The sequence below is a fragment of the Phaethon lepturus genome, unplaced genomic scaffold (genome assembly GCF_000687285.1).
Source record: "Phaethon lepturus isolate BGI_N335 unplaced genomic scaffold, ASM68728v1 scaffold13436, whole genome shotgun sequence".
Lineage (NCBI taxonomy): Eukaryota > Metazoa > Chordata > Aves > Phaethontiformes > Phaethontidae > Phaethon > Phaethon lepturus.
Window position 1 is genome coordinate 26,286 of NW_010548347.1, and position 23,450 is coordinate 49,735.

The 23,450-nt window shown below is 36.6% G+C and overlaps 1 protein-coding gene across 1 annotated transcript in view; it reads right to left on the bottom strand.

Moving 5' to 3' along the window:
- PPFIA1 (protein tyrosine phosphatase, receptor type, f polypeptide (PTPRF), interacting protein (liprin), alpha 1) overlaps positions 1 to 23,450 on the bottom strand; it is a 59,784-nt gene that overhangs the window by 24,078 nt on the left and 12,256 nt on the right. Inside the window, exons 3-16 of the mRNA XM_010289934.1 lie at positions 14,312 to 14,413; positions 12,414 to 12,578; positions 11,443 to 11,517; positions 10,917 to 11,018; positions 10,458 to 10,679; positions 9,535 to 9,681; positions 8,442 to 8,576; positions 7,303 to 7,386; positions 6,582 to 6,713; positions 4,163 to 4,225; positions 2,811 to 2,890; positions 2,430 to 2,559; positions 1,559 to 1,782; positions 1,234 to 1,468 (exon numbers count right to left, since the gene is read on the bottom strand). Of these exons, the coding sequence (XP_010288236.1) occupies positions 1,234 to 1,468; positions 1,559 to 1,782; positions 2,430 to 2,559; positions 2,811 to 2,890; positions 4,163 to 4,225; positions 6,582 to 6,713; positions 7,303 to 7,386; positions 8,442 to 8,576; positions 9,535 to 9,681; positions 10,458 to 10,679; positions 10,917 to 11,018; positions 11,443 to 11,517; positions 12,414 to 12,578; positions 14,312 to 14,413 (1,896 nt within the window). The remainder of the gene's footprint in view (positions 1 to 1,233; positions 1,469 to 1,558; positions 1,783 to 2,429; positions 2,560 to 2,810; positions 2,891 to 4,162; positions 4,226 to 6,581; positions 6,714 to 7,302; positions 7,387 to 8,441; positions 8,577 to 9,534; positions 9,682 to 10,457; positions 10,680 to 10,916; positions 11,019 to 11,442; positions 11,518 to 12,413; positions 12,579 to 14,311; positions 14,414 to 23,450) is intronic.

The following is a 23,450-nucleotide window of genomic DNA, read 5'->3' on the forward strand; positions in this document are numbered from 1 at the left end:
CAAAGCACTTCACATTTTGAGTATGTTAGTTTCAGTAAGAGAAGTGTGCTTGACCCTGGATATATGGCTACAGCTAGTACAATGACTATTTTTTTTTTAAATGCAAGAGAGGCAAAATTATTCCTTTTTATTAAAGAAATTGACTTTTTGGTATATGTACACATTCATTTTAAAAAGCCAGCAAAAGTTGTTAGCTGAAATATAGGAGTGTTTAAAAATAAGTAAGACACCCAAATGAGTCAAGTCAGTCATTTACAGTCCACCTGAACTTACAGTGATGGATAGCATTCCTTGCCTACTGATTGTATAATATAGGCACGATACAAGTGCAGTAATCCAAGACAATAAAGTACAGTAAGTATGGGTGTTGCATGTACTGGTAAGTACAGTTTCTAAATGCATATGCAAATCTGGAGGCAAAGTAATGTACCTACAGCTAAGTTAGAGAAGGAGCTTTTCCTGGCAAGTGCTTGCAAATAAATACCTGTACCAAGATGCTCCTTAGTGAAAGGTATTCTAAATATGAGAAACTGTTAGCTTTGCTTAACATTCATGTAAAAACAAAGAAGTGGAAAAATTATATCTTGTTTTTACAGATAGATTTACATGAATAAAGCAGGACCTAGAAGGATTAATTTTTCTAAGCAGTCACATGAATGTCATTCTTTTGACTGGATCCATCTTTCTCTACTCACTGAACTGCTAAGCCCAAGCTACTACGACATCAGCTACTAGGTCTAACAGATAGTTCTTTTACCTGCCGGTCTTAACAGGCGAAAACAAGACACTAGCACTCATTAAAACAGCTGTGATACCTCCACAATTTTCAAGATTAATACAATATATGCAAATTACTTTTTAGCTGCGTATTTAGTGAAATAGCGGACTGCTAAAAATAAGATTTAAAGCAGAGGGAGAAACTGGTTGCTGTACCAGGGGTTGAAAAGAACACATTATTTCTTCTAGGAAGAGGAGTCAGAAGAAAGACCATAACAACAGATGGAATACTTAGGCATGAGATGTTGACCAAATAATAGACTTGAGTTCTGAACGTTTTTCCTAATCATTATGACTGTATCTTACACTTTTTACAGAAGTTGAAAGGAAGCAGTAGGAAAACCTAGAGAAAGGAAAAATACAGCTGAGTAAGAAGGAGAGAAAGGGGAAATCAAACAACCCATTTCCTAGAGAAAAGGAACACTCTTCCGAAAATTAAAGGTAATGGGTACTTACCAGTGTCATGATACCTAGTCTGTCCACTTCCCGAGCTGGACTGTGTGGAATCCGCCTTGGGGTGGAGCGGCCACTGCCAGGCGGGGAAGAACCCGCAAGTGAACCACTTGCATAGGGAGGAGGAATGGAGCTCATGGACCGGAATCGGCCATGGGCATCCAAATTTCCACTACCCACTCTGCTTTCAATCTCCTCTGCACGCTGCTCTGTGTTTTCCTTTTCTTCTTGTATAAGTCTAAAAGAAAAGAAGTTTCAAAGGAACATGATATTCAAACAAGTACCATATAAACACAACAGCTGACACAGGCATTAGAAAGAAGCATACCTAATCTCTTTGTTGATTGCATCCAACTGTTCTTGAAGCATCAAGGCCAAAGTCTGAGCATCAGCCTGACCACTTGGTGATAGCAGATCAACTGAACTGAATATAGTCTCCCTATCATCCTCAATATCAGACACATCAACATCACTTTCAAATGCTTGTGCCACATTTGCCAATACACTTGCTTGCTGGGCTCGCTCCCAGTCCTGCTCGTTTAGAGTTTGAACCTAAGAGAATTAATAAAAAATTTAAAAAATCCAAACTCAAATGGGAATAACATGACATTGCTACTGTTTTTCAAGATGTTTAAAATCATTTTTAAATAGCCCACTTACATGCTGAATGCATCCATCAAGACAGCAATGTTTAGAGAAATATAAAAAAAAAAACTGTAAAGTAGAAAACTTTGCATCTTACAGTTAAGTGAAAGTTAAAAAGGGACAGCCCCATTGAATAAATTAAAACATCACATATCTACTAATTACAGTAGAATTTTGCTATCAAATCCAATGAGACTTTTGAAATCAGCTTTACATAATAAGAACTTATGCGTCCTGAAAGGGACCTAAAATTGCTTGCAGAACAGTAACATGCTAGATTAGTGCATAGACACAGAAGTAGGACGGTTTCAAATGATATTTTACAGGCTTGTCGTACTTTATACAAATTGGACTTCAAAATAATAATTTTGCAATTACTTGTTAACATTTAAAAGGACTAGTAGCCATGCATTACTTAGTAAAACACGACATATATGTAGCACTTTATTGCTATGTACTCCTATTGTAAAAACTCCTTGTGATAGACTGATCTAATCTATTTTGTTGCGAAAGTTTTATCTTTGTTTTAATTTCAGAGTTTGAAGTGTTCATACCTTTGAAGGTTCATCTCTGAGAGCTGCCAAACGTCCTTTCTGGGGACGCCTTAACACTGATGAGGTGCCATAGGAGTCTGTATGACTGTCAGCAACAGTTGAAGATGTCATAGGGTATCTGAAATCTGGTCTGATAGAACACAAATAAACATTTTGTCTTACAAAGGTAGGGGGAAGGGGGAAATAAACCAAAAAACCCATCCAAATGATTCCTACTGTCCCACCAGTGCCAATTTTTTTAAACAGTATAAAAACTGCTCTATAAAGAATACATTTTATAGCTATGACTAAAGTATTTTCAGTTCCAATAGACAAAATTACATTTAGCAAACTGACTTTAAAGAAACTAGGAAAAACTGAACTACAATTAACTGCTGGTACCTATGATGAAGTGATGTGGCTCTGAGTCTCACTTGGTCATTTTCAGCCCTTAATGCTTCAACATTTAATACAAGTTGATCCTGTAAAAATAAATGGATAAAATACATAACAATATGCTTAAAAAAACAGTGTCAAATACTGATTTATAAACTAACATTTATTTTTTTATCTCATTTCTACAAAACTCAAGTAACAGATTTTAAAACATACCCTTCAACAACGTAAAACAAAAATGATTTTTGCTACACACAATACAGCCCCATCACAAAAGGGCATCCAGGAATAATTCTGTTGCCTCTCCACACTGTGGCTCTAGCTAATGATAATGTATATTTTAAAAACAGCCACTAAATAAAGTTCACATATTACTAACTTTACTATGATAATATTTAATAAGAAACAAGAAGATTTTTCAAGTTCTGTGCACAAAAGATTCTAAATGCATTCACTTTTAACTTGGACACCTTTACATGCTCTAGAAACTCAGAATTTAACAACAGAGAAATCCAATGAATGAGAAAACAATGAAAGACTAGTAAAAAGCGGTTGATGATGAACATCTGTGCCTTGTGTGAAAACTGCTGGCCTACACATACAAAAATTCAAAGCACATTCTGCAAAATATTCAGAATGCGTTCTTCATTTTATTACAGAAGCACAGCCTCTGAAAAAGTCTAGCCTAGCTACTTACTAGAATGATTTGGGGAGATGCAGTACACCTGTGATTTAATAAGCAATAACAAATATTATTTCAGAATAGATAGCATGACCACAAAATCAACTGCCACTGCTTAAGGATGCAAAGAAATGAAAGCGCCCACCACTATTATTCAAGAAGGGAACTTGCTTGTCGTGGAACTGACAAAACACCAGACAGCTGCTACTGCAAAGGAACAGCCAAGTCTAATAAATATTTCTCTCCCTGCCACCCAATTCTTAAAACTTTAAAAAAATTTTATTAGTTGAACAAGCATTTCATGATACAAAATGCTTTAAGAAAAAACTTACAGGAAAACACCCAACATTAAAGGTATTTCTCTTTTCTTTTTACTGTTCAAGGTCATACGTGCAACAGTATAAAAATCTATGCAATCTTCAAACTTTGCCAAATTGCCAATACATTCAGCTACTTTACATATTCAGAAGTGTAACTCTGAGTAAAGAGCTATGTATGACCTATAAAATTGTCATAAAACTGAGCTACACAATATCATAAAATGAGCAATAACAGCTCCCTACTTTTAAACAGACCAGGTAATGTTAAATTTTATGAGGGAATTCAAATCTGGTCCTGCTATGTAGCAACGCAGCAATTATTTTCCAATATCATATTTTAAAAATGTGTATTATACCTTTTCATGCTGAAGTTCCTCTATTTGTTTTTTTGCATTTTCAATTTCTCGAAGAAGTGAATTCTAAAATAAAATGTATCACAAATTAAGTTACTTATCAAAAAGTTTCAGTCAACACTATACAGACCCATCTTCACTTACAGTCACTTTGTTGCTTACATCATTTCATTTTGATTATAGTCAAAGGTTTATCCTTTCAGGTGTACAGTCCTCTAAATAACAGATTGAGTAATAGTATGAGTTTCATAGAAATTTAATACCAATATCAGCCCTTTAAAGCTCCATTCGACAAAATTGGTAAAAAAAGGAAAATTAGGCAGCTAAAATAATTCAAAGTAATTCACTGAGTGGTTACTAAGGCATTACTGGCTGTTAGCATTAGGTTTTCATTTTATTTTTGCTTGCCTGACCTACAAAATTACTATATAGTAATTTCTTGCATGTACTGTACCTCCAGAACTGCAACGCTCACTGCCTTATGAGCCTTCATTAACATCAGAGCTGTCATCTTAAATGTTATGTAAATATAACATGGTTTACAGTTACACCATGACTTCTAAACAACTCCAGTAAATATAAATACGTAACTGCTACAATCTCTTTACTCAAAGCAGTTTCCAAATTCAGACTAAGAATTATCTGAGAATTAAGAAACATTTGAGAGCTACAACAATCAGAGAATTTCAACTACTGTATTTGACTGTACTATGTGATACTGTAGATACCAAGAAAAAAATAATCAGAGATTCCCCCATCTAATAGGAAACTTGGAACTGCGTCACACTCTCACTTCTCCACCATTGCCAAAAAGTTCTGCTAAACACATTTCCTTGAAGTAAGTAGTACCATTGTTTGCATCTTAAACATGTAATAACGTTTCATATGTGAACAAATCGTTCTGGGAAAAAAGCCCAAGCGATCAGAAGAAAGTCTTAAAAATCTACCTCCATGTTTCTTCCCAACTTAACATAACAGAATAAGCTGGAAACCACAGTAAGAATACTTTTCTAGAAAATGTTACTTACAGTGAAGGACAACTAGATTTTCCTCATTATTCAGGAACATAGTTAGGGTTTGGAGAGTAAAGGGGAGTTAGGGTTAACCCTAAGACAGCCCCCCAGTATTGAAGCCTTTAAAAAAAAAAATGCAGTCATCTGTTTTTCAGAAATTAAACTCATAAAGACTGTTAGAGCAACCTTGTTGATGTCATGACAAGGCCCATAACAAGAATTTCTGAAGTATTAGGAGCAGTTGGTGATCTTGAAAATAGCTATGTTAACTAAAACCCAAAAGATAAAGTTTGCAGCCTTAGATTCCACATGATAAATACTTTTATCATTAACTTAAAGGACAAGAATCAGTAGGACCTACATTTGTTCTGCACTACCCGACTCCTCCCAGCTCCAAGAGTGCAAAAGCAGGAAAAAGAACAAACTAAATCTTTGCAATGATCTGAGGGGAGTACAGTCTTGGAATTCTGGAAAGACACATTAGATACTTGACTGATGGTTCAGGGATGAGAACTGAGTTGACATGAATGCAGGAGGAAAGTAAACATTTATTAAAGTCTGAACGCATCATTATGTATTGCAACTGAAGCATTTTATTTCCGTGACTTTAAAACAAAAGCCACTCAGCTTTTATTGAAACATTTCCCCAGATGGTCATTTCACCCTCCAGTAAAAGAAAGTTAAGTATTTTTTTAATCCAAGACAAAGCAATTCAGTCAGCATCAAAGTGATACTTTAGAAGACAGTGCTTTGTTGGATGAAGAATAAGGGAATCCTTAAAGACATGCATGGAGGAAAAACCCATAAGGACCTAGATCCAAAAGCAGAAGGGAAAGAAAAAGTAAAAGTATGTCACAAGTTAAAAGACAAATTGAATACAGGAGAAAGCTCAGTAACGTGCACTGACAGCCCAGGGAACACTCCATTTACATTCATAATTATCTATCTATCAAAATTATCCACCTGGGAATAAAATGCAAGATTGTTTCAAATTGCAAGAATCCCACAATGACTCAGGGTAACTGGTACAGAAGACGACAATGGGAAATAAAAGAAACTGAATTGAAAAGGGCAAAGTTCTAGTCCTAATTCCTCAGACTTCCTGTATTACACTGGATGAGCTTATTTATGCAGTCCACACCAGTCAACTAAGAAAGGTTAAAGCTTCTTAAAAGATGCCTTCTCAACACTGTAGTACAATGACCAGGTGCAATCTCAAAAACAAAAAAATTAATTTTGAGAACTTACTTTCAAAAATCCACACTAGAAAACAGCCTTAACAGAAACTACTTATTAATAAGAATTTAGTATTTATTTACTGACATTACAAACACATTGCAAAGTACACAAATCAGTACAGAATGTTGAACATCTCATTAATGTATATGCTGGAATGTCAGACTTGTTACCTTATCTTCCAAGGCAGCCATTCGTTCCTTGAGATGAAGCTGAAGCCTTTCATTAGATTCAGACAGAAGCTTATCAACAGTTTCTGACAAACGTTTATTATGCTCTTCATTCATCTTCTCTCTCTGTCTAGCCTAAGATACATAAAAGCTACTGAAACAACTTAAAATTTACAATTTCTTTAACAATTTCCCGGTTGTGAAAACAGTAAGCTTTCCCTAACCCAATTGCATTTTCTTTAGTAGAAATATTTTTCCAAAGGAATAAGGAATACTGCATGTATCCCCATGACTCCGTAAGGGAGTGTAAGGGACACTTAAGACTTCAACAACTGCTCCAAGATCAGAAGCTTGAAAATCTGAGCTTACACTTCAAGGAAAAGCAGGTATCAGAATCAGTTTCATTATTTATAACCCAGGAACCAATTTTTCTATAGACATTTAATTCAGCAAGTTTTTGATCTGTCTCCTCATCAGAAAGCATGACCAGCAATTGGGTATTTCCACACATATTTGAAACTGATTGGAGACTTCCAGTTTTTTCTTGAGATTTAAGGTTAGCCATAGTACAGTGGCTCAAATCTCACAACAATCAGACAGCCTAAACTCTGGTTTTATTTCAGAGATGAGAAATAAAAACAGCTTTGCTGAACGGTAGGCAGCCATGAAGGGGATTACATTCATTCTTTCAGCTTTGTATCTTTGCCAAAGATAGGTACAGTACCCTTTGCAGTTCTTGATTCTTTTCTTCTAGCTGTGCTTCCATCTGTCTCAGTCGTTCCTCTATATTGCCATGTCTCTCCTCAGCCTGTCAATTTGAAAACAAAATTAGAATTTGTTTTTTCAAAAAAGGTTTCAGAAGCATAGAAACACTGAAGCACAATGTATCTAACATGCTTTGCGCAACTGCCACTTATGGTAACATACGATGCAGAACAGATGCCTTTCTGTCACTAAAAGGACCTAGTAAGAGTTCGTATGGTAAGTAGCAAAACGATGAAGCCTCTCACCCCTAAGAACCATGAATCAACTACTATTTGCAAATGAGCTTGCAACAGCAGAAGTTCATTCAAATCCCCAAGAATAAAAAAATAAATAAAAATTAAATGCATTTTCAGCTTTTCCTCACTAGTCTAGACAATATGACCCTTTGTTAGTAATCATGACAAAGCAGAAAGCAGCAAGCAGAAACAAGGACTAATATACAAATTCTACCTTCCTAAGCTTGGTGGTAAGTTCCAATACTTTAGCATCTTTAGCAGCAGAGTTCCCAGGAGACAAAAGGTCAGACTACAGAGCCAGTTAGGGACAGGAAAGATAACAGGGAAAGAAAAGAAACTGAGACTTGAAAAGAACACACACACACACACTTGAAAAGGCTCATTTGTAGTTACTACATATAATTCTTCAGACTTCATTATTCCATTTGCAGCCTCCTAGAAATCTTAATATTAATGAGTAGCATTACTTTTCTCTCTCCTTGCACTCCTCAACTCAGTTAACAGTGGAAGAAATTTGTTCCTGTTTTAGAAGACTTTATGCCTCTTATTGTACACATTTTAATAAAAAGCAACAAAATAATAATTTAGAGAGACATTTTCATAATGTAACAGAGCTAACAGAAAACCTGCTCAAGTTCCAAAGAGCAGCAATTTAAAAAAAGATCACAAAACGCAAAGGAGTAAATTAGAATATGTTCATAGAGACGAACACAAAACACAGAAAACAAGGAGAAACATCTTCTGCACTAGTTGGAGGAAAAAATAGAAACACAGTGTAACAAACCCAACACTTTAAGAACAGTTTTCTTGTAGCAGGACACCAACAGAGAAGAGTCTTGAGGACACTGTCTAATTGACTCACCTTTGAAAGTGCTGCAACTCTCTGTGCCAGCTCAGCTTCCACCTCTGGCAAAGTTTCAGCTTTTCTCAAAGTCTGCTGCAGCTTTTGCTCAGCTAGTTCCAGTCGTTCTTGCAATTGCCTATTCTTATCTTCACTCTACACAGGATTATGATCAGCAAACGTTTAGTGTTTAAAGCGGTAATTAATTTTCATCAAAGCGGAAGGTAAGAATACAGCTTACTGCCTTTACTAGATCTGTGGAGAACAAACTGTCCAAAACTGGTTTCATAACCAAAGATGTGGCATCCTCCCCTTCATTACGTCAGAGAACTTTTTTCTCTGTGAATTTGTTCTGCAGACAGTTTTGTGTATTGTGAAAGCAAGTATATCACCAAATAAACATAATTACAGTATGGGAAGCAGCATAGAACACGTTTTGAATTTTCAATGTCAAGGCTGTGCTAAGACTGAGTTACATCAAGAAGAAAATTGCTTCATATTTTAAATAACACTATGCATATTACCACAACTTTTCTTTTTATTTAAAGCGTGTGCAACTTGTTTTAAAAATTATACTAAAAGGGACTTCTCTTATTGACTAAGAGTTGCCTGGCTTCCTCTAGTTAGAAAGTGATTGGCTAACAACCATTTCTGGTTTTAAGTTGGACCACTTCATGTCAAGCATATGTCAAATTTCCTCCCGCAGTAAGGCAACATTTACTTCTACTATAGGCTATAAAAATCATTGCACAAATTTTATAACCCTCTTAGCTTAGAATGAGTAATTCTCACACATTAAACTAAAGATGTTTGAACACCCATATATAACAACTTAAAAAGCCAAAATTAATAGGGACAACAGCCCTGCTGCACCCTGATCAAGTGCACTAAAATGCTTAAAACCATTTCCTCTCCCCAGTAAATTGTCTCATCTTCACTTCCAGGGTAAAACACTCTACAATGCACTCCTCCAGTTACTGAAAAACAATCGCTAACAATAGCGCATTACATTTATCTTCCTAAAAGCAAAGTGCGTTAGTACAGCCTGAACATTAATTATTTCCATTAGTTTTATGCTAAGCAAAATGTACTTTATCTTATTTCAGATTACAACCTGTCGATGCATGGAGTCTTTAGTGGCAATTTCATTTTCAAGTTTATCATTGAGGTCATGCACAGATGTAGCTTCACGTTGTGCAGCGAGGTAGCGTTTCTCAAGAGTTGTAATTCTCTCTTCCATGTCTTCCTTTTGGGCCATAGTCTATGCAGGATGCAAGATATAAGACAAAGGATAATTATTTAGTGATCTAACTGGGTAGAAAAACCCACAAGCCAAAAATAATAAAAAAATAAAAACAAGATATACTCTGTTATTTCTCAGTAAAAAAATGAAGTAGAAAGAATAGTCTCACTTAGGCTTGCAAGTTCAGTGACTTTTTTTTTTTTAAATGGTGAATGCTTAAAAAGACTGGTCTTTCTTATATTACACCACAGTCTGCTACTTACCTTTTCAATAGCACAAACACAGCTAATCTTTACCTCCTGGGGATGGTCAGAGAGCATTCTTGGATTTAACTAAGCTCCCTTTCTATTTCATATGGATACAGTACACTGCGACACATAGGACCTTGGAGATTGATCAGTAACAGGAACTGTCAATCAAACCACTGAAATTAAAATTGTTCCTCAACCATGTGCAACTACAAAAATAAAAAATTTAAACTACATGAATAAGCTTAGCATTTATGACAAGATCAAGCACCTTTTCAAGAACATGTTAAAGATCACAATGCTAAATCTCCAATATATTCATGAAGTATCTAGTTAGTCGTACATTTCTTCTGAGAACAAATTTTCTTAAGCAACTGGTCTTTTAAACAAAAAATAGCACCACCATGCTCTAAACATTTTCTTCTCACCTATCAAACCAAAGACATTCAAAAGCATAAAGGTGTAACTGAGCACCTTTCATGACAGTGAAATTTTATAAAGCAGTCGCATTTGTGACTACCCAAATTTTGACAGTTTGTTCCTCACCTCTCGTACATCTCTCTGTAACTTTGTATTCATTTCTTCAGATTTTATTAAGTCTTTTCTAGCTGTGTCAAGATCTTCTTCCAGCTCTGTTACTCTGCTAGACAAAGCAGTAAGACGTTCTTTCATTTGTGTCTGCTCTTTGTTTTGCTTATCTATGATGTCTTGGAGTTCGATCACTTTAGCAAGGTTTTCATCGTGGCATAAAGAACCATCAGAGGATCGCTATTAAACAGGAAAAACGTATTTGAATGTTACACAAATTTGAAAAACAGTTAGTTACCTGTAAATACCCCTCCCCCAAGATACTTTTATTATTGGATAGACTGCAAAAAATGAAATTGTAGTTACTGAGACTTTTAATTAAATCACTCAAAAAATCTTTTATTAGCATTTAAAATTGAGTTGTTACAGTTAATGATTAAAAATCAAGCATCAGCTAAAAAAAGTAAACAGCTGTACCTTCCCATTTGTAGTTGGTGTATTTTCTTGTTCATGATTTATATCCAGCATCCCATCTGGAAGTGTTTTCTTCTGATTATTTTGCTCTTTCAGAATCATTAACTAAAAGAAAAGAGAAGTTGATATACATATGTTTCAAGTCAATTCCTTTCTCACTAATAATATAAGGAACAGCTGCAAAAGCAAAAGAGCAAACCAACAATTACTGATTCTACTGCAAGGTTAAGTATTAATAAAATATGGCACAGGCACTCAAAAGCTTATGCCACTGCAACCCAAAAATTCTTGTTTTAAAGCCACAGGAACTCTTTGTTGGGATTTGGGGTGGGGGGAGGCGTGTTTTGGTTTTCCTTTCCTGCTCTTTCAAAGTGACTAAGTTAAAAGTTATAGTTATCCCATTTGGTTAACAAAATCAGAAACAAGAAGTGAAAGTGAACCTTAATAGCAAAATAAATTACTGTGTACAAATATTGACTAAACACCCACAATGCACACATGGCGACTTCTTTTAAAAAAAGAAACCTACCTCTTTATGCGTAGTACCTAGTTCTTCTTCCAATAAGCTACATCTTTCAAGTGCTACTCGTAACCTCTCCCTTACCTGAAAGGGTAATTTCAAATAATTTGAATTATTTTCAAATTAAAAAGAAATCAATTTCACATACTGCCATGCTGCCATGCCCCTTCAGATAAATGACACTACTTCCATTACATTTAGAGCCCTGCTCAATCTTGAGTCAGTACTAATTAAAACATACACTACAAAAAACCTTCTAGAGAAACAATGCAGGTCTTAAAAATCTTTTTTGTCATAAGCAAATATCTCAACATGACCTGCACATTTAGGCAAGAATTAATCATATCCAGAACTTGCTTATCCTTTTGTAAGGCACAAAGTGTGTATGCTTTTGCTTATTTACAACATAAAGAAGAAGAGGAAGAAAAGAGAGAATTCTACTTAAAATAATTTCCCAGACTTTACATCCAAGGGTCACAAAAGTTAGGTAAACTATGAGTTAGCAGCAAAATTCACAGTAAACTTTACCACTTGCATATCCTGCTGCCAATATCAGGCACAACTAAAGGGTGGAGTTCCTTTAATTTAGCTTTATTTGGTATTACAGTGTAAGCAGATTCCTCTCCTCCTATTCTCTCTAGTCTGTTTCTTGTATTACATAATCGGAAGGCTAAATCCTGAGATTGTACAGGTAAGCAAATGTATGCATTCCTACAATGAACATATTGCCCCAAACCCATGCTTAGTTGACATTAGCACAGTTAATGAAGTACTAGTATAAACTACAGCACCTTGCTTTATAGTTCAACATGTTAATTTAGGAGGGCGGCTACTGATGCAGTTATAGCAAAGCCACTATCTTAATACAGAGAAAAGTTCAGAGAACCCAACTTCTACAACTTTAGTACAAACAACTAGATGGTCCACACAGAAGAAAGAGGGGACAGGATGAGAAGATGTTAGCTACCATATTTCCTTACCTTTTCATCAAGGGCTTTATGGTGTTCAAATAAAGATTTTAGTGCTTTGAGAACTTCCACTTCACTAGAAACTCCTGCTGGAGACTGAGCTTGTCTCTTTACAACAGTCATTCTGAGAGATCGCTCATGCCTGGAGACAAGACACTCCAAATGTTCCAGTAACAGCTAAAACAAAAAAAAAAGGAACAATGTTTATTCCTGTTCTGCATAGCTGCAGAAAACCTTGCCTCCTAAAACATCAAGTTTTGCATTCTGAACTTCAAATCTGAGAGCAAAAGACTACTGCATCAAGCATAAGGACCTGTGTGCTGGTTTTGGCTGGGATAGAGCCCCAAAAGGGACCAGGGGTGGAGACTGCAATGGAAATACTTTTAAAATGTTGTAACCCGTATTTTGAGTTGCATGTTATAGGAATTACTATAGCAGGAACGACCTGAACCAATGGAGGACAACCCTTACAAGCAGTAGTGCAAGTGTAGCAGTGACCTGACCTGAGCTGGCTTTGGTGCCCAGTAACTCCACACCACCTCTCCTGTCCTGAGTGACCACCATAACAGAAGGAGCACAAACATATGGACTAAATTAACTCCGTGGACATTTTGTGGACATTTCTGGACATTATACTGGCATTTACAGGGTGGTTCACAGACAAGAGGAATGATATCTGTGCATTATATCAAAGGATGGGAAGGGGGGTGGTGGGTAATAAGGTTGTATGGGATAGTGTGAGACCTGAGCATGACAAATGATATGGAATAAGGGGTGGAGAATGTGCTAGTTTTGGGTGGAATAGAATTAATTTTCTTCACAGTGCTAGTATGGGGTTATGTTTTGGATTTGTGCTGAAAACAGTGTTGATAACACAGGGATGTTTTCGTTACTGTTGAGCAGTGCTTACACAGAGTCCAAGGCCTTTTCTGCTTCTCACTCCACCTCACCAGCGAGGAGGCTGGGGGTGCACAGGAAGCTGGGAGGGGACACAGCCAGGACAGCTGACCCCAACTGACCAAAGGGATATTCCATACCATACAATGTCAGGCCTAGCATATAAAGCTGGGGGAAGAAGAGGAAGGGGGGGATGTTCAGAGTGATGGTGTCCGTCTTCCCGAGTAACCATTACACCTAATGGATCCCTGCTTTCCTGGAGATGGCTGAACACCTGCCTGCCAATGGGAAGTAGTGAACGAATTCCTTGTTTGGCTTTGCTTGCATGTGCAGCTTTTGCTTTCCCTATTAAATTGTCTTAATCTCAACCCATCAGTTTTCTCACTTTTACCCCATCCCACCGGGGGAGAGTCAGCGAGCGGCTGTGTGGTGCTTAGTTGCCAGCTGGGGTTAAACCACGACAGGCCGTTTTTAACATTTCACCCATGTTAGAAGTTGTATCGGAGCTAATGCATTTCCTACATCTCTCTTCCAGTCTATTTTTTAAATGAGGTTTCCACTTAAGCAGGTCTTTTCAGTTCTACTACCAATCTGAGGAATTGCATGCTTGTCAGAAGGATACACATAAGAAATTCTCTAAATCAGAGAGCAACTGTTCTGCTGGCAGCAGTGTAAGCTGCTGGAAGAGATCACTACAGCTTGGCCACTCTATTCCTCTTATCTTGGGTGTTGTATTACTACAAAACTTTAACAACAAGAAATCTGAATGACATATAGTAGTGCAGTCTTACAAGCTTTTCCTGATTCTGCACAGCAGTGCATGGAGCTGTGCATAAGCTTCCAAACTTTCTTAATCAACACACATTCCCACTTCCAGAGGGATTCATGAAAAAGGATTTCCTTTTTCATCAGGGAGAAAATACTTTTAGCTTTTCAAATTCAACATTCAATGTTTTTCTCCATGTAGGTGGATGCTTTAATAACAGCAATCTTGGGAAAGACAAGGAACTAACCCTTGTATTATTTCTTTCTGCTTTCAGTTCAGCGATTTCTTCTTCCCTTTCAAGCAGCTGCTCCCTGCACACATTTAGCTCTTTTGTAAGTGCTGCAAATTCCTGAAATAAACCAGACAGAAATATAAGCACATCAAATATTGGGATATAGTGAGAGTAGATTCATATGAACACTTGACATAATTTCTTGAAGTATTCATTTCAGATGCCTAAAGCCAATACAGTTGTACAGTCATCCTAAGCAGGCTTAAATTCAAACGTTTAAAACGTTACACTGACAAATGTAAAGATAAAATATGTTTGACCATACTTTTGAGGACTCATTCATCTCCAAAGGCAATTACCCCCAGTAAGCAAAAAAGAAAACTATTTGTAATGTACTTTGTTATTGTTTCAAAAAGTTGTTGTTTATTTTTAAATAACTGCCGAGGGAGACATGAAAAAACAGAGCACTAAGCAAAAACAGAACCCAGCAAAACATGTCAAATTTCAAGTCCGTACTTAATTGTGAGACACAACGCATAACCCTGGCATCTACCAGAATACACAGGTTACTTCAGAGTAGTAGAGCACCCTTGAAGCTTCCCCATTGGAGGACACAGACCTTTACAGGTATTTATCTACTTAAGGAACATACAGGGATTTCATTTATACCTATTTTCAAATCTCACAGAATGAAACTGAAACAGCCTTTTCCCTATAGTCCTGCTAAAAATCTCGGAGGATTAGAATCAGATTTTCTAAAAACTGAGCCCTTGGGCTCAAAGCCCTCAAATAGACTTACCCTTCAAATTCAATAAAGTTTTCACCAAATAAAACTGAACTAAAGTGAAATAATACATAGAGTGAAAAGTCACCACGGAACAGGAATTAGGCTAGCTCACAGCAGTTACTGCATGTTTATTACTACTGTGAACACTGAGACTAGTCGATATTAAAGAACGTATTTATAAATTTGGGGAGTTCTGTCAGGAAGATATGATTGTACTGAAAAGCTGAAAGAGCCACTACATCCTAAACCATTTCCACTCTCTATCAACAGCCTCACTAAGAGTACTCAACATAAAAGGCATTTAAACTTTCTACCAATTCAGTGAGCATACTCTGGATAGAACAAAAGATACAACTATACACTACAGGTATACGCAAATACTGAGCATAGCCTTTTCTACCCATTCTGTCAAAATTTAAGTTATAATCTGAATCACATTAGAAACTATTATTAACAGTAAGCGTGAATATGAACAAGTCCATTCTTTGGAAGAGGGCTTTGTAGGAAATGAGAAAAAAACCCTTTTGTGTCATCAGTGCAACTTAGGATGTGAAAATAAATAGGCATCAGTGACTCCAATAGCTGATGAACACTTCAGAAGCACTTGTACAAGGAAAAATTGAAATGCTAGTAAATCAATTAGTCTTCTCCATTGTCTAAAATAAGGAAAACACTCCAACAAACAAGAGTCATGTCTAATAAACAGTAGATTAGTACAGCTGCACTGGTGATGATCAAGACAAATGGCCAACTAAGAACAACATACCGTGGAAACACCTCGTGTGCACAAAAGCTGCGTCTCTAAATTTTCCAAGCTGTGAGATATACTGCTTAGCAGACAATAGCTGCATATTGAGTAAAAACTGAATTTTACTGCAAAACAGCTCCATCTTAAAAGTGACAGCAAACACATGCTTAAAAACAAAAGGACACATCAACTAATTACACTAGCACATCTGCAAATTCTAACATGCAGCTAAAATAAGCAGACATAGTCAAAAGACACTGTCTGCCAATTCCAAGATTAACTTGGTAAACTTTATTCTAAAATATACATGTGACTGAAAAGACAAAAAATATGTTGTGCAACATATACCTGCAGTGAACTCCTCTGGAATTACTAATGTAATACAGATGCAGAATCCATCTCCATAGTCCCTCTTCCTAAATAAAAATCTGCTCATTGGAAAGAAGATCCAGTATAGTCCCCCTGGCCTATGATTTTCAAGTAAAAATCCCTGGAAATACACTTATTAAAACCACTTGGTCTGTAAATATAGCTACTGGAACATTTAAACACACAAAACAAACTGCAAGAGGTTCCTGAGTGCAAGGTAAACCAAGAAAGAAAAAAAACCTACCTCAAGCTTCACAGAAGCTGATGGAAAAATTGACTCTACTACGAGCATTCCCTGCAGAACAGTCCATGTCTCAACTTTTCTGTATCTTCAACATCCAACCTGTGGCAGCTTCCAAGAACCCCAGGCAACTGACAGCACTTTTGCTCTGACAGAAGCTTAGGTAAACCAGAACACAGTTCCAAAGTTGCAGTTCTTCACAGACCTCCCCTACTTATCTTTATGTATTTGGTAATTAAGTACTACTGAAACTACTAGAAGTACTAAGACTCAAAGTATTCACAAAAGACCTTGATATGAACTTATTTTCTTGGTGCAATTTTTGCCCCTTTCAAAATAATTTCTAAAAACCCTCAAAATGCCAACATCAAAATTCACAAGCATCAACATTACACAGTTCTCCAAAGGACAGCAGACTGACAGGGAACATTCTGCATTTTTCCAGTTTCTACCTCAAGTCTTGAGAACAGGATAAAGAAAGCAGTAAAGACTACCAAACACTGTTTCATCATCCTTTCTCAACTTAAAATCACTGTATAGATAAGAAAATGTATACTAATGCTAAGACAGGTATAAGTTCCATCTTCTGACAGACAGCTGTATATTTGAAATAAGTCTATTCACTCTTCAAATTATCGTAATACATACAGTTCTATTCCACTGCATACGTTCGTACCAATATATAGTATTACAAATATATCATAATTATGACACAAACCACCACACTGTCAGATAACCTAGAAAAGAACAATGCACACAGGAATTTATATTGCTGCTGCATAAACAGACTGACACATAGTTCTGGGATTGCATAATACCTCCATTGCTGTTTGTTTTTACAAAATGTAGTTGCTTTGAGTCCCATAAGCTGCCTAATAAAGAATACTTGAATGTCCTTAGTTTCAGCTGACACTGCCAAAAGACATGTCCTTTCTAGTTTTAATACTTACCTTCAACAGTAGACAATTTGTGATTCCTCAAGCAGTTCAAAAGGAGAGAAACTATTTGCAAAGTTATCGTTGCAAAGAAGTTCAAGTTTTCTCATAATTTCTTCCTTGGCATCAGATGAATGTACAGAAAGAGTTAAAGGAAGAAAAATCCCAAGAAACTTTTCTACTTAGCCACAAAGCTGTATTACTTTTCTGTAATTAAGGAGAAGATTGAGAACATCAGAACGAAGTTCTGCTCTGCTTGTGTTTGCCATCAAAATAATAAATACCCAGCCCTGAGGGCTGACAAAAATGGGACTCAGAATAAACATTTCAGAACACCTACAAGAATCAGTCAGAGAGTGCCGAATATACTAGGTAAATATGCCCTGTTGATTAGAATATACTGACAAACACCCATACTCCATAAAAAACTGAAATGTTTATTGAAGAAAGTAATTTTCTGAACCAACTGAATCATTCCAAATATGACACTGTTGCTGCCAGAAATAAATACTCTCAACAAATAGCTAAACTGAACACGTAAGTTTGTTGTTGTTCAGTAATACATTGGGGCGGGGGGGACAGTGTCCACAAATGCCATGATTTTTTAAAGCAATAGCATTTCTTCTATATGAACCTCAAGAATTGACCTTCAACCTTTAGTATTTTAGAGGCCACAATATAAACATACTTCCAAAAGTCAGACTAACTAGTGTGGAGCTGTCAAGCACATACATTTCTGATGACTGAGCTGACAGCCACTTGGTTACTTGCGAGATCTCGGTCCAGAAACTTAACAGCTCAGGGAACAGGTTCTTTTCATGTTTATTACAAGCATAATTTATAGGTTCCACACATAGTACATCACAAACCAATAAATGCTACATGACAGGAAAGATGGTATTTAACTTGGGGAAAAACTTGAAAGAAACAGAGGTAATCCCTGAAAGTCTGTTAACATCAACTGTGTATTAGGGATGCTCTACAGACAAAGACTGTAAGTTTGCATGGAATTTGCTCAAAAAGATTTATTCCACAATAAAACACAACACCACTCTTGAGTGCATAAGGGATCATGGATTACAGACAACAACATGACCACAAATCTTATTTAAGGGATTAGAAGATTAATATCTATCTAAAAGATTACTATAAAAAGAAACATTTTAAATTCAAAGAAAATATTATTAAATATTATTAAAGTAGCATCTTCTGGCAATACAAGGATGAAGATGCAACTGTTGCATGTTTAGGAACAACCCTGCCAGAAATTTGTGAGTGGAATTTATCTGTTTCATTTCCAAGTAGTATTTTGTTTTACTGTTAACATTCAGTTCGATAGCCTGCATATCACACAACCCACTCAATCTGAGAAGCTGAGAGAGCATGAGAACAACTGGGGAAAGTGCAGGCCATCAGGGATGAGAAACCAATGGAATCTGAGATAGGTTTCCACCATGTTATTTACACTAGCCATAAACTACAATTACTCCAAATGATGCATGCATGAAAAGGACAAACATACAGTTTTAAACAAAACAATCAAAGAAAACTTAAGTATCTAAGCTTAACAGGGTACTTCATACCCACTTGATTTTAAACCTAAGGGTTTTAGGTAGCACACGGTGTCCAATATCCCCAATATATTCAGAAATTCCTAGCAAGCAAATATCTGTACCTATTAAGTCACACCAGCTTAGGTTTTTTTTTTTTTTAAACTAACAGTCAGAATTATGAAGCAGTTCAAGGGCATTTAGAGTTAAAACTGAAAAGAATTGACATGTTTTAATCATTGAATCCAGCCTTCCAAGAAAACAGTTACACACACTTTAACAACAAATCCAGAAGAAACAACAACGAACACAAATTGTGCTTTGCCTGTTCCACGTAATAAATCAGACTGCTTTCAACCTTTCAACCTTCCCATATCTTTGGCATGTGCTAACGGGAAAGACTAAAAATCAGCCTAGAGTGTGTAAAGAAAAATATTTTGCTTTTCACCTAGTGAAATTAATTTCCAGTAAATATAAAGCAGCCTGGATCTTCTAAACTGGAAACATAAAACTTATTTCAAGCAGAGAATCACTTCTATGAAATAAGTTTATCTTTTGTCCTCAAAAACCCCAAGAACTTAAAAAGGGAATATAAGAAAATACTTAAAGTAATATCAAAATATGGTTATGTCAAACTCTTGCGTTTCAGAGCATTGAAAGGTGTTTCATGCTTGAAGCAGCTCTTTTTCCAACTAGAGCTAACTACCTGCCAAAGTGTGAATACACTGTAGCTTATAATACAATTAATGTATCCACCTCCTTTCCTATTTCTCCTTTTACATAAGATGTTTTGTAACTCAAAAGACCCCTACCAAAACACAGGTGCAGATTTATTATTAAAAAAATCTTGCATTCCAACTAGCAGCATTGAGATATTTTAAAATGTTTAACACCACCTTTGGTCAACTCTCAGAAGTTTATATTTTCCTTGACTCAAAAACCATACCTTTTTTTCTCTAGCAAAAACTGTAACACCGTGTGAAAATACTCAAGTGAATCTTGCTGCCAGCTGACAGCCAGTGACTAGTACTAACCCTGTCTCTAATACTACCCCTGTCTAACTTTTTATCATTCCAGCCCTCTCTTTTAGTACGGTATTCTTCAAGCTTACTTCTTGGATTGACCTATCTAGGCTTTGTCATTAACGCTGCTCAATCCTAAACAGGCAATTAAGTTTTAAAGTGTTTACAGTTGCATAATGCTATTGCTCTGGAATGAAACTAGTTGTTTCCAGTCCACTTTGGAACTGAAAGTAGAATCAACTGCCTAGCATTTGACAAGCAACAAGCAAAAGAACTCTTAACGCACCCCAATAGGTACCAAACATATGCCCAAGAGCAAAATGGAAAAGCTTATAGTAAGACCAAGTCTCCATTGAAATAGATTTCCAGTTACCATCCTGAGTGAGTCGCTTAAATTTATGTGCGGTGTTTGCTGAGCCTGAACTACAAAGCACTAAATCTGGACTTCACTGCCAGGAGCTTTCAGGAAGCGCTGCACATTGAAGTGCAAGAAAACATAAATGAAGAAGGGTGGTATTTGGCAGCTTTGCAAGAGGAATGCAGAAGCAACAGGGAAAGGGAGGCAGAAACACATAAGTTCCATGTTCTCCCTCCTGTAGCTCCCCCTCCCTGATCTAACACATTTCTGAGAGACATTTCCTATTTTGTCCTATTTTGTAAAAGTACCGGAACACAAACATGGCTGGATCCAGCCTCTCACTCCTTGAAGGATCAGAGGTCTTCCTTTCACCACACTAATCAATGCTCAAATTTTATACACACTACAGAACAGTTTGGAAAGTGAGCCTAGTAAAACCTAGTACACAGAGCAAAGCACAGGTCAACAACAGGCGAACAGGAGCAACCTACACTCAAATCATTAACCACAGCCTGCATAAACCATCCAGTCTAGCAAAATCATTACCACCTATACTCTTGCATTTAATTTTCTCTAAACCCAGCAAAACAGTGCTGTTCTGTATCCAAGACTAGGGGAAAAGCCTCCTGCAAAAACATATCTTTGTGCATCACTGGAGAGCCAACAATCACTGATTATATACACCGTACTTTGCACTGCAAGGTACACATGCCAATCTCAGAGCATCTTCCAAGGTCCACCATTAATTAGACTTACATACAACACAATATATGCAACAAATGATATCTACAAGACTGTTTGCTGGTAACATGCTGGAAGTCAAAACTAAGCCACAGCTGCATCCTGTCTTCTTCAGTGCTAAACCAATCTCTTTGTAGGTCTGTGAAATTAAGGAACAAGAACATGAAGTTGTTTAAACAAGTCAGAAAATTTCATCCAGTTACTTCCCTTCAGGTCTAACAACTTGCAGTTTGCTAAGCATCTTCCCATAGGACAACTAGCCTTGCAATCATTGAAAGATTAAGAATCCATAATTTCTCTAGGTAGCTCCTTAATCTTTTCATCAGCTTTAACAAATCATTGTCAGTATCTGAGGCTTGTTCAAAGTACAGTAGATCACACAGGGTGTATTTTCATATAACCCAAAGTGGACACAACCCATTTTTACCATAGCCTTTTTTAACACAGACTTTTAAACTACTTTTAAAGGTACAAACGCGTATCAAGGATTACATACCAAACCAGGGTACAACTATACCATAGTACTTTTTTCTTCCCCAAAAGCTTTTTTCAAATACTCAATTGGGGAGAGGTGGGGCGGGGGGGGGAGTGGAGAACAACCCTGCAACTTAACAGCATAAACAGAGGATTAACAAGAAATAAACTGAACACTAGAAACACTAGTTTCTAGTTTTAAGCTTTGTAAAATACTTTTTAAATGTTGTCCCTACTCAGGCAACATTGTGCATCTTCTGAATAAGGAAGTCCAAAAGTAGAACCATTACAACAGCTGTAAGGTAACAGCCACCTAGCAGCAAGCACAGGACATACAGAAGCAATCTTCCGACTTGCATGAAACTTATCATCTATTCATATGCAACGATGGCAGAAAATCTTCCATCACATGGCTAGAATCTTTTCATTGTGGTGGTTATACAAAGAGTTCCACCTTAGGTGCTCTTGGAGGTACATGAATACGTCCCCTGAACAGGCAGATATGGCAGAAAAGTATTCAAAACCGTATCAAGCTTGTTCAACTTGGAAAAAGGTGCAAGATCAGCTAAAATATTTATCAGGAAAACTTTAGTCATCACTGAAAAACAGGCTTTTCAACTTGGGATGTGTCTGGCTACTTTGTGCAGAACTGTAACTGTTGAGACTGGTCAATAACAGAGTAATCCTTTCCAGTACTGTACCGGTCCAAAGACCAGTATTCCAGAAAAATAGTTTACTTCAACACAGAAATAAGTTTACAATACTTGGGAGGTGTTAGAAAAACAAATGCCTCTTAGTTACACTCTGAATCAGTGAATTCTAAGTGTTTCACAATATGAATTACCACATTCCTGCACCCCTAGCCTAGTCTATTTTGATTAGTAACTAATACAGTAAGTAGTAGCACAACTTCTTAGTTGTAGCTTTAGGCATCTCCATTTTTGGAGTCCATGTCAGTGAAGAAACCTACCCACACCCATACCCACTATGGCAAAAGGAGAATACAGTTGTACTTAATTAAAGAAGAAGAATCTTGCATTACCAGTTGGACGAGGTATGGGACAAAACCAGTCTCCATCTTTAATATGACACTATAGAAATTTCATTGAAGTTTTTCCTCTCCACATAAATTTAATCAAGATTTCCTGGGATCCCATACAGGATTTCACAGCATACAATGCTCCTCAAAAACACCAAACCGTAAAACAACTGCAAGATACGCTGGAAAAAGTTAACAAGTTCAGTATTTTTCCTGAGACCCCCCCATTACAAAGGCTAAGCAGCTACTACAAAAGCCATACCAAGTTGTAAACAACATGGAACTGACAGTTTCCTTGGGCAAGAAAAAAGCATGTATTTTTCTGTATATCAACTCTAAACATACTGCACTCAGAGGAAATAGCACATTCTGGCTCCGATGGCATTCAATATTAAATTCCTATGACTTTTATGAATTAAAAATTATTTATCCTAAATACTGCGTTCTAGCATGTTTAAAAAATTAATCCTCACATGACTAATACTTCACTATTTTTTTTAGAAATAGACCCAAGGCAAGATCTGTCATGCATGATTATTTCAGTGACAAGATACTTCTGCTTACAAAAACTGTAAGCAGCAACTGAGGCACTGCCCTGCCCTATTCTAATCATTCATCTTGGCCTCTAGTTGTCAGGTTTAGTTCTGTGGCTAGTAGTTGTAAAGTACGTTTTCCACACTGTGTTAAAAGGGAGTGCTTGGGAATATCTGAATAAGGCTGGCCAAGACACCCTCATTAAACAAGCATCAACATGTACTTCCCCCTCAGTGCTCTCCTATTATATATATATATATATTTTTTTTTTTGCCAAGTAATGAACACTTCAATCTTATAATTTCAAACTTGTTTAAGCAAGTAATACTCAATGAGGACAGACACATGCCTTCAGC